Here is a 12,486-nt window from a genome sequence, read left to right on the forward strand (position 1 = left end):
CATTCTTGAAGATTTTTTGAAAGAATAACTACAACATCCTGCTTTCGTATGTGTGTGAATGTTTATAGGAAGCCTTTTCCTTACATTCACATTCAAATATATGTATGCATATTTATAAGCATAGAGCTGTGTATAGCATTCTTCAAAGCCTTAGAGATTACAGAAAGTAAATGTAATCACATGTATCTTATGTAGGTTTGGGTAGCCCATCTCTGAAATTTGTCAGAATTATTGAAAGTAAAACCTTAAAACAATAGTTGTCCTTTAAAATCATTTTAGTTTTTCATTAAGTGTTCTGAAGAAATTGAGAATAATGTTTGTTAATATTCAGATCTAAATTTACAAGCAAGTAGGTGGGAGCAGTCCTCCTAGAAAAGATTTTAAAGGTTCTATTTTTAAAAATCAATTAAATCCTAATTTTAAAAATTTTTAAAGAATAATACAAGGCTTGGAAAATGCCATACTTTTCTATTAATGTTAGAAAACTTAGTTGTAAGCATGGCTTTTAATTATCTACTGACATCCTTAGGAAACTTTTTCCTTGAGAAGAAAATAACATAAAGGCCTGGTCCAGTGGCTCATGCTTATAATCCCAGCACTTTGGGAGGCCGAGGCGGGTGGATCACTTGAGGCCAGGAGTTCGAGACCAGGCTGGCCAACATGGTGAAACCCTGTTTCTACTAANAAGCAAGTAGGTGGGCGCAGTCCTCCTAGAAAAGATTTTAAAGGTTCTATTTTTAAAAATCAATTAAATCCTAATTTTAAAAATTTTTAGAATAATACAAGGCTTGGAAAATGCCATACTTTTCTATTAATGTTAGAAAACTTAGTTGTAAGCATGGCTTTTAATTATCTACTGACATCCTTAGGAAACTTTTCCTTGAGAAGAAAATAACATAAAGGCCTGGTCCAGTGGCTCATGCTTATAATCCCAGCACTTTGGGAGGCCGAGGCGGGTGGATCACTTGAGGCCAGGAGTTCGAGACCAGGCTGGCCAACATGGTGAAACCCTGTTTCTACTAAATATACAAAAGTTAGCCAGGTGTGGTGGCATATGTCTATAATCGCAGCCACTTGGGAGACTGAGGCAGGGGGATCACTGGAACCTAGGAAGCGGAGGTTGCAGTGAGCCCAGATTGTGCCATCGCACTCCAACCTGGGTGACAGGAGACTCGATCTCGGAAAAAAAAAAAAAAGACAGAAAATAACATAGAGAAGGTTTTTCCTTTGTGTTCTCAGAGCATATAGAATATGTAATATTCAGTTTCCCTTTTGGAGGGAGATGGCTACCTGATAACAATTTGTTTGAGAATTTGCCATAGGCGTCCAGTGCATGTGAACTTAAAATTTGCAGCTATTTACCAGCTGTTAAAATAATACAAAGTTTAAAAGCTGCAATTTGGAATCTGCCATCCAGTAAAAATCTCTCTATAGACTTTTGTGACTTTTTTGTTTTTTAACTAAATTCCATTGATGCTTTTGTGTTTTTCAGTTGTTGGTATAAGAGAATGTTTAATTTAATTACATTATATTAGATGTGGCCCAATTATAGTCCTTCAGACTCACCCAGACTATGAATTTGTAGCTGGCAGTTGCAAACGCGTGTTAAACAGAATCAATTCTCCATTTAAAATTCTAATCTCAAATTGTTTTTTTCTTTATGTTAGCGGTTTAGTTTTTATTTGAGTTTGAAGAAGAGAGCTAATGATGTACATTTTCCTCTGTTTAATTGATGTTCTTTAGTGTGCTTATTAAAAAAAAGAAAAGGCCTTAAGCATACATATAAAAAAGAATAATAAATACCAAATAAATGAAGTTTTAAGCCATGACAAAATTCTTGGAATATTAAGATCATTCAAATACATGAACCTAAAGGAAAGATTTTCTGTAAATATTTTAAGTGCCAAAGAGATAGCCTGAAGACATTTATTAGGAGTACCTTGAATCATTTTAATTTCTCATTTATAATTACTTAAGGAATCCTTTCAAAGACCACTGTGTCAATAATAATTCAAAATATGACAGAATTCTACCCTAAACTTTTCCTACTTCATGTTGTTATTCTAATTAAATATTGTATTGTTAGCTGTGTTTAGGTCTACTTTTCATTAGAGATAAGCTTTGATTATAAACCATTATTGAGGCCAAAGACTTCTTAGGTCTGTTATTTAATATTTAATAAGCATTCTTAAGTGGAAAATTGCTAAATTTAAAAATATTTGCCTAAAGAGATGCAAGTATTATGTAGACATGAATGTACTAGTCGACAAGACCTAACACTAGGTTTCAAAGTTCAAAATGATTTTATGTATGAGGCAAAAATCTTTATTTCTTTTTTGACCTCTTCTTCCATTCCATATAGTAACTACTCTACCTAATTCCTCCATAGCTTATTCCTGCTGTAATTCAGCCTCCAGGAGGGTTGAGACCTAAGGCACCCTTGTTCTCTGAACTCTTTTGTTCTTACTGGCAGTCAACCAGGTAAAGCTGAATCCCAGCCAAGGGCCAGGGTCATACCTGTCCTTTACAACAGTATAATGTTAAGTCCAGTTGTTGGAGTCCATCCATTTCCATTAAATTAATTCCAAAAGAAGAATTAACATCTACAAATTGAGTCCTCTAAATATTTTAGATCTAAGTTTAAAAAAAAAAATAGGCAGGGGCGGGGAGAGAAGTTGATTAATTTCCAGGCAGAAAAGATATTATTTTCTAATAAATTCAATCTTAAGAACACTTTTCCTTCTGTTTCAAAATGAATTTCTGGAAATAGCACTAAATATGATAAAATTCAGTGTCTCTTTCCAGAAAGGTAGATTCAGTCCCCATAGGGAATTTAACAATATTTGAACTGAAGCAATGTTTGAAGGCCACAAAGAAAATGAAATAAGGATTATATTTCTTTTCCTTGTAATTATCTCCCACCTCAGCACCTAGGGGAGATCCTTTCAGATCACTGTCAATTCAAAGAAAGTGGTTTGTGATTTTTAGACAAAGTGGAGTCATGGGAGAGCAGATGATGGCGCTGTCTAAACAGATTTAAGTGAATGTTCCACTAATTTCTTCAAGTGGTTATCAAATAAGGGATTTCAGTGATTTCCAGACCGAGATTGGAATGTATGTGCCAGGGCTTGTTATTCCCACAGTGGCTGCTACAACTTATGTGGATGATGTAAATATTTGGATCAGCATTTGGCTGTGGCTCTGGCTTTAAATGTATGGAACTCACATTAAAGTTTAATTATAAAAGTGTGTGAGTTAATTGAACAATTAGAGAATGAGTTTGCATATGATTTGCATGCTTAATGTACTAACACGTGAAATGTTTTCATAACCCTAGCTTCCCCCAACTCATTCTCACCCCTAGTCCTGTTCCCAGCCCTGGCCCTGCAACTCATGACACCACCAGCTCATGCCATGTTCAGACTTTTTTGAAAACTGCCTGTTGAGCTTGGCCAAGGTCTACCTCTGCTGAACTGTAATAGGGTTCACATGAAGATCTGATGCTTGGTTTGAGTTGTCACATCAGCAGACACTGGATCAAAGGATCTTTGGAAGCCAACCAGATCCTCCTTTTTCATCATTCCACGGAGTTGCATGCAAACTTCTGTTGTTTTGTTAACGGTGTTACCTGTGACTTAAATGTACAATACCTGTTTGCCATGTTGTTGTTGCTTTACCGAGGGAGCGGGAGAAGGAGGGAGAAATTTAATGGGGGAGATTAGAGGATGACTTGCTAGATTTGGGTAAAGCTTTTGTTTAAGAACCCATAGCTGCATGTTTCCAAAGTTTTAAGTTATTATCACTTAAAAGTGATTATACTCAGCTTCAAAATGATATTGAAATCCACATATCCTATATTTTGAATTTTATACTAGTTTTTTGTAAGTTACAGCCAGATGAAATAAAGACCAGAGAGAGAATAAAGAGCCAGCCATTTGAGAAAGAAGGAAAAGAAAAAAATCAAAATAAGAAGGCAAAGAAAAACTTAATCTAGTTTTAGAATTGCAGTCAGTTATCACTTATACAAACTAAAATTCATATAAATATAAAAGAAAATTCAAGAATGAGTCAGGAATGGATAATAAAACAGATAAAAATGCTAAAGTTAATATTGCAAGTAAAATCTTAACAATGCCAACAGACAATATATATGTAACAAAATTTCACATATACCCCATAAATGTGTACAAAAATAAAAAACACCAACAGACAGGGAATAGGAGGATTGAGCAATGTAAAAGTAAATCAGCAACCAAAACCAAACTAATGGAGAAAGTGGCTGAGAACGGAGCAGGAGAGAAGAGCCGAAGGAGTTCCAACTGGTCACACACTAACTACGGTGAGAAGCCAAGGAAATAGCGTGATGCTCATTTTCTCTTCCTGCAATTCGAAGTGACCCATCTCAAGGAGAAAAGCTTCAGGCACTCCACTGCTATTTAAAAAAAAAAAAAATGCCTGTGGCGTTACTGAAGTCCTCTAGAAAGGGCTTTTTATCATTGGCAGCTACTTCATATGTCACCTAATGTAAGTCCAAACTGCACAAAGAAAATTGGAGAGCTAGTTCTCCCCAAAATATGCACCCTATGTATGCCATTCCTAGAGAACTGTGGGTCTTAATCTTTTGGGGTTTCTAGATTCTTTCAAAGAATTTAATGAAGCAGAGAACTTCCTTTCTCTCCCAAAACATACACCTGTGTCCAAAATTTTTCATTCTTGTCCTAGACTCCTTAAAAATTCTCCTTAAGAAATCCCAGAGTGTGTCAACACACTTTCTAGCACTTCTGTGGAACTTATTCTCTAACCAAGGTTTTATTTGGTTTTGGAGTTTATGAGACCTTTTAACACTCTTCCAACTCCTGAGAAAAGTAATTTCTCATAGTTCTATATATAGCCAAATCTAGGTTAGATGACAGTAACTCTAGAAATCTGCCTATTTAGTTTTAGTTATGTCCATTTGAGAGCAAAGAGCTGAGTTTTGAAAAATCCAAATCTTTCCCAGGAGAAAGAGTAAGAAATATCTCATGTGTAGTATATAAATGAGAGTAGAGCCCAGAAAATACCTGCCAACACTGGCCTTTGACTTTATAGGTGCTCACATTAAGCTATTATAGTGATGAAACAGGTTGAGGCTAACCTCATGGAAAATGATAAATGAAATGATGGGAGGTCCTCTTGTTTCAGGTCTCTATTATATGATAGACCATCATTTGGGAATGTGCTTGTATTTGTGAATCAGAATCCTCAAAGTACATGCATATGTACGTGTGACCAAACTTGGCATTTCACTGTTCAGTCTTCATTGGTACATTAAGTTTTCTGAGAAAACTAGCTGAATACATCTGAGACAATCACAGCATCATTAAATCAGTGCAGTTGAATTCAGACGAGAGAAACTCGTTGTCACCCATTAGTAAATTTTTAAATTTTGTTTAGCATCATGCTTACACTACCATTTCTCCAGAGATCTAAAATTATTCAAAGTGGCTAGTACATGTCATATTTGGGAACTGAAATTTATAGAACTGTGTGTTCTGAATGTGAAAGCAATTCAAACTAAAAATTTCAGTCAAGTTAAAAACAGAAAATTCTTTCAAAGATTGTATGTCCTTTGCTGTTGTGATGGAAAACTGTGATTAGTAAATCATTTATTAATATCTTCATGTTTTATTTTAAAGTGACTTAGCTTAGGGTATCATTCTAAAAATAGAATAATTCAACTCCACACCTCAAAAATTAACTCAGCCTTGAGAAATATGCTAATACGTATAAAAATGTAATAACCAAAGTATTTATATTCACATAAGACACCCAAATGCATTGGCACATACACAGCACATGCGTGTAAGGTGAGCTCAGGGTAGCTATAGGGAATGAACTTTGCTGACTGCTCATATTGCCTCTAGAATAAATGTCATTTTCAGACAGGAGACTGGGGAGAACCTTCCATTACCTTGCGACCTCCGAATGAAGCCACAGCCTCCACTCCGGTACAGTACTGGCAGCATCACCCAGAGAAGCTTATCTTCCAGTCATGTGATTACAAAGCTTTTGTAAGTTACCCTCAATTCAGTATTTAGGCCCAAGTGGAGATAGGGGTGTGTTTTCGGCTTGTTTTTCATTTATATTGAAAATATACCAAAATATCCATATCCATCACTGAAATTTTAAAGTGTTTTGTCTTCACTTTTCTTAAAGTAGCCTTCTATCCAAAGAGAAAGTCCAAATAACTAGAGCTTTAAAAACTTTTATTTTATTTTATTTTTTATTTTTATTTATTTATTTATTTATTTATTTTTGAGATGGAGTCTCGCTCTGTGGCCCAGGCTGGAGTGCTGTGGCCGGATCTCGGCTCACTGCAAGCTCCGCCTCCCGGGTTCCCGCCATTCTCCTGCCTCAGCCTCCCGAGTAGCTGGGACTACAGGCGCCGCCACCTCGCCTGGCTAGTTTTTTGTATTTTTTAGTAGAGACGGGGTTTCACCGTGTTAGCCAGGATGGTCTCGATCTCCTGACCTCGTGATCCTCCCGTCTCGGCTTCCCAAAGTGCTGGGATTACAGGCTTGAGCCACCGCGCCCGGCCTTAAAAAACTTTTTAATCTTGTAAGTTTAAGGTCTGTTGTGACCTCTTCTATAGTTGTATATTTTTAAATGAATGTGATAACGTACAATCTTAAAATGGAAATGAGTGTAAATATGGCACATATATACATCTCTGCTCATTCACCAAACATTGGGTCTGCCATTTTATGTGAATACCAGATTCTTTTCACAGTCATCAATAGGATTATACTATTTTTCTTTCTTAGTTGTTGTTAGTTTTTTAGAAGAGAGGAAATAATTATACTTAGCTGAGAAATGTAATAGGAACAGCTAAATGTTCAAAAGATACTGTAGGTTTGGGGTCAGGTGGTGGTTGTCATGACAACAGCAGAAAAAGTGGCTGAACCTTCAGCAGTGCATTGAAACTGCCTCCCAAAAAGAAATATTTCAGTCAGGCAAACTTCCCTGATAACTTAAAAGATAAGGATTTTACCAAAGGATAATAAATTTCACCTTCATTTGATGAAGATGGACATTTTGGTTATCTCATAGCAATTGGGTTTTTTTTTTTTTTTTTTCTTTTCATTTTCTGCTCTCTGCCCCTCTTTTACTGCTTACTTTTATTGCAGCTTTGGATTTCAGTGGTATTGCCCAAAACTGTAGGATTGAAATGGCTCCTCCCTCCAAAACTCCCTCCAAACCCCAAGTCCCTGAGCCTTTCTGAACATGCCTTTCTCCAAGGCCCTGACGACGCCCTCTCCTGTTGTGCCATCTCATGTCTTCTTCAAGTCAGGGACTTCCCTAGTCCACAAGAGTGGTTCCCATCCCCGTCTCTGTAAAGTACTAGGATGTCTCCAGTCTTGTCAGGAAGTGTCATCAAATATCTTCTAAAATAATTATTGTAATTCACTTTTTAAAAAAACATATATAGAGCTCTTTGGGGATGTGGGGAAAGGGCAAGGGGTGGAGGAATGACAAAAGGGAAAACCCCTACTAAAGCTTCAAAAGGTTGAAGAGGAGTCAATTGATAGAAAGGCAAATCAGACATTTTGTTTGAAACCATTTGGCCCCAGCCAGAAGCTGGAGCATGAGGGGCATTTTGTACCAGGATGATACAGTATGGGATCTGGTCTTCTAACAACAAAGTGGTTGGCAATTCTTGGGAGAAGACTTTGTCATCCTTCTAGCTCCATTCAGCCCTCCAGGTGGCACTTTGCACCAGGAACCCAGCTCTCTTCCCCTGTGAAACAACTGAGAATGCCTCTCTCCCTCCCCCTACCCTCCTATTCCGTTTTCAGGTGGATCAACCATAGGGCACACAGCTGTGAATGAAAAAGGTCCAAAACTGCATCTCTGCCTAAAAGCCTAACATTAATTACCTATGCAGCAGAATAAGCCCAAATGGGGGACATATTGCTTAGCTTCTCAGCTGTCTCATGCAACCCTGTAATTACAGAGATAGTAGTGTGATTTATTTTTGCAGACATTGCTGCCTGAAAAAAGGGGAAAACATTTTAGATGCCCCCATTTTGCAGTTAAATATGATTTGAAAGACAGCATCTTTAGAAGATGCTGCAGTTTCATTATAAAGAGCAATTACAGCCCCCAGAACTTATGGTTAATTCTGCTGCATTTTCTCTATGAATGCATTTATTTGTTAGGATTAGTTACTGTCAGTTTTTTAAAGTTATGCAACAACTTACAGCCAGGAAACCTAGCTAGTAATACTTCCACAATTTGTTTTTAAAACGTTGCTCATATTTATATTCCATTTCATAAATCATTGAATTTTTTTTGTATTTTAGTATTTAGGTTCTATGCTGATAAAAGAGCTTAGGGGGACAGAGTCAACCCAAGATGCTTGTGCAAAAATGCGGGTAAGTCTGCCAAATTACTTTATTTCTAGTAGCTGAAATACTAAATACCGGGTATGGATACAAATTGCCACCTTTCAAATTACTATTTTCTTCATCTCTTGGTCTGCTGAATCACATTGGTATTACATAAAAAGGTGCTCTCACTTTCTGCATGTTTAGACTTGAACTTATCTCACTATAGTTTGAGTTAATGTCTATTTGCTCTATTTGTACTATATTATATTTGTTCTTAGTTATTTTTAAAGATTTAAAATTGTATCATTTTCGAGATTAGAAAAATGATCTTTATTACAAGAAAAGGTTTTAAGCACTCACTCGATAGTCTGAGAATATTTACTGAAAAGATCACCAATTAACTAAAATTATCAAAAGCAGAAGAATTAGGAGCGTATTATATAAAGCTAATATTCTTTATGCAATTTCTTATCCGTTTTTTTAAAATTTAAGAAAAATATTCAACTTTGAGTGGAATGAACTATTTAAGTGCATATGTTGACCAAAAATGGCAATTCCAGGCCGGGCACAGTGGCTCACGTCTGTAATCCCAGCACTTTGGGAGGTCAAGGCAGGTGGATCACCTGAGATCAGGAGTTCAACACCAGCCTGGCCAACATGGCAAAACCCCTTCTCTACTAAAACTACAAAAATTAGCCAAGCATGGTGGTGTGCACCTGTAATCCCAGCTACTTGGGAGGTTGAGGCAGGAGAATCACTTGAACCTGAAGGCAGAGCTTGCAGTGAGATGAAATCACGCCATTGTGCTCCAGCCTGGGTGACAAGAGTGAAACTCTGTCACACACACACAAAAAATGGCTATTCCAAATATCTATAATTAGTGGCTGCTTGATTCCTAGGTGTCTATTTCAGCCAAAGCAACTCTAACTCATGTTGCAGACCCACCTGTTCCTTTTGTGTGTCCCTTGTTCTTGCTTCCTCCATAGCAGGTGTATAGAGGCTATGGTGGTATCTGAGTAACTGCACAAATCAAGAATATCAGACTTATTCAATATAGCATCTAACTAAAGTCAAATTTAAGGTCATTAGTATGTGGAATGCTAACTTTTATTTATGGCCAGTATACTTTGTTGTTTATTTTATATGAGCAGCTTTTGGTGGAAAATAATTTAAGAGCATATAATTACACTGAAATAGCTATGAAGGTAAACATGAAATATCCATTTGTTTATGGAAAGCTAAATGTGTGTGAATCTTCATGAAATTGAGACTTCAATATGTAATCACTAGTATTTTGATCAATTAATAGCAAAAAAGACTGAAATAGTTATCCTTCTATTTAATGTAGAGTTATACAGTACTTAAATTGTCAGTACCAGTGAATTTTTAACTTAGGTACTGTGTTTAGATGAAAAAAAAGCTTCTGTATGTGTCAGAAACTCTTAAGTTCTAGTTCTATTGCTGCTTAGTTGCCTTAGGAGTCACTTGTTATTCATAAAAATAATATGATAGCTGCTAACATTTACTGAGTCCTTACAGTGTCCCCTAGTACAATTATTGTCCCCATTTTACAGATGAAGAAATGGAGGCTTACAGAGGTTGAATAACTTACTCAGGGTCACACGGAGAATAACTTGCCAATCTGAGACTGGAACTCAGGTCTGTCTGACTCCAGAGCCCAGGCTTTTAACCACTACATTCTCCTGCTTCCCTGATCCTCTGTTTTCTTACATATAAAATGAGAACATATAGACTAGATACACTTTAGAGTTCTCCCTGGTTTTATAATTCTGGAAATCTTGTATTCTAAATATTTATCTGACCAAATTTGTGTCACCAATGAACAATAAGAAAAAGGGAAAGTTTTCATTCATCAAGCCTCGTAATAATTTTGGAAATATTCATGAACATGTCTAATAAATTAATTTGGCATCTCTGATTTAATACTTTTAACTAAATTACCTGAGTCCAGCTACTCCAGTGTCATAATCAGCATCAATATTGCCTAGTGCATGTGCAGCATCATTTAAAATATACCAGATCTATGATTTGAATCTCAATTTCATGAAATTGAATGGATCTGAAATTACATCCTGATAGCAATAGAAAAGCCATTTTAGTAGTCTCAGTAGAGAATAATTTAGTTAAATACTCATCTGTTGCTTAAAATGAAACTTAGAAAAAAACATATATTTAGAAGCCATTCTTCTGTTTTGGGGGGCATGTTTCTGGTTTGGTGCCCTTGGTGCTTACATAGTTTACATGAAAATAGAAACTTCATTACTTCTTGGACTATCATAAACCCTTATTTCCAATCTGGATTAAATAAGTCTCAGTTCTTGATAAAGTAGCTAAGGTTGCATTCACTACATTTCACCAGAGTCTTTCAAAACCAGAAGCGTAAGGTTGGGCTGCTATCTGGAGCTATTCTATTATGAATGAGAATTTCCACCAACTATAAAGGATGTCGATCTCAACTTGCAGCTAATTTTCAGTTTGAACCCCAAGTTGCTGTTTTCTCTGTTCTCAGCATGGTGGCATTTCAACCAAAAGTCCCAATTCAATCAGAACTCCCCATGAAAAATACTTTAGGACACAGATGATCTAAAAAGTTGATTCATGGTAATATTATTAGACCAAAGTATTGTAGATTAAGAGTTACCTGTTTATTCTTTTAATTGAAAAAAGATGTTTTCTGTTCAAAGTATGCATTTTAGCCAAAATTAAAATGTCTCTCCCAGTAATAAGTAAATCAGTGTGATTCCGAATTCTGATGTTTCCTTAAATGTACTTTGTTAACAAAGATGACTAAAATCCACTGAGTTCACAATCCAGTGGAGGAAACGAACATGTGAACATTTAATTACCCCCAAAGTGATAGAAGTATTACCATAGAGGCATTTTCAAGTTGCCATCAGCCTAAGGGATCATAATAGATGATCCAAAAAATGACATGTACTCATACCCTCCTAAAATCAGTTTATTAGGGCGAAGAACAGGTAACAGTGGGGAGCTGTACACCCTGCCCTGCACAACTGAATTATGTGCATTAGTTCATTCAGTCCATGAAGTGCATATTGCCATTGCTTCCACTTTACATATGGGAAGACAAAGGCGAAGAGAAGTTAAGTCACTTACCCAAGGTCACACAGATAGCAAGTGGCAGAGCCAGGATTTGAAACCAGGCAGTCCACTCCACTACCCATACTGTGAATCCAGAGACTGGACTGCCTCTCCAATGTGCCAGGAACATTCATTGTCCTGGGTTTTTTTGGGTTTTTTTTTTTCCACTTTTTAAATGGTTTTATTTTATGTGCAAATAATAAACAGATATTGTACCCATAAATTCTACTTTTCAAAAACAGGAGCTTTTTAAAAGAAAACCACATAATAACTTTTAAAAGGCACTGGGATTCCTCTGCTTCTAGATCATTGCTAGGCTAGAAAAATAAAGTTTGTTCTACTAGGAATCACAAGTTAGAACTGAGTGTTCTCCAGAGTGGAAATTCTAGAGTGTAGGTCATTTCAGGCAAAGATTATTCAGTTCTCATCCCCAACATCCACAACTACCACAACTAAACCAGCTCAAAACAGTCCAGCATAATTAGGCTTCATCAAACAATGCCATTATGCTCTTCTAAGATGCAAATAAAGCAAAACAGGAAATTCTAAAATCAAAATAATATTTGACACTGTCATACAAATTGTTAGTTCCTTGTTGTATCCCCCCTTCTATAACATTAATAAAGGGAATATTTTACTGCAAAGAATATTTTATTTTATACATCACTAGCCATGAATTTTTCCCATTAGTTATTATACAAATGCTGCCTAGTGCCATTATCCAAATGGTATAACCATTTTATGTCCACAATTCACTTCTATAGTTATAAGTAGAATTTTCATGATTTAACACTGAGTTGCAATCTAACATCCATAAAATATGATGTGTTGTAGATGGCAATGTAGGAAAAATATATTTTAATCACTTTTCATTTAAGTGACGTTATGTAAAAAATAAACTAATAATTTAGCAGTTTCAAGTCTCCAAAAGGCATTTTCAAATGTACATAAAAGAAATGGTTACAGAGATTTTTAAGAAGCATCTTCCATGTCC

At 36.1% G+C, this 12,486-nt stretch overlaps 1 protein-coding gene across 1 annotated transcript in view; it reads left to right on the forward strand.

Moving 5' to 3' along the window:
- Positions 1-12,486, forward strand: part of LOC108543476 (ankyrin repeat and sterile alpha motif domain-containing protein 1B-like) — a 520,103-nt gene that overhangs the window by 455,464 nt on the left and 52,153 nt on the right. Inside the window, 2 exon segments of the mRNA XM_017893958.1 lie at positions 5,922-6,050; positions 8,343-8,414. Coding sequence (XP_017749447.1) covers positions 5,922-6,050; positions 8,343-8,414 — 201 coding nt within the window.

The sequence above is a fragment of the Rhinopithecus bieti genome, unplaced genomic scaffold (genome assembly GCF_001698545.2).
Source record: "Rhinopithecus bieti isolate Rb0 unplaced genomic scaffold, ASM169854v2 scaffold_23405, whole genome shotgun sequence".
NCBI lineage: Eukaryota > Metazoa > Chordata > Mammalia > Primates > Cercopithecidae > Rhinopithecus > Rhinopithecus bieti.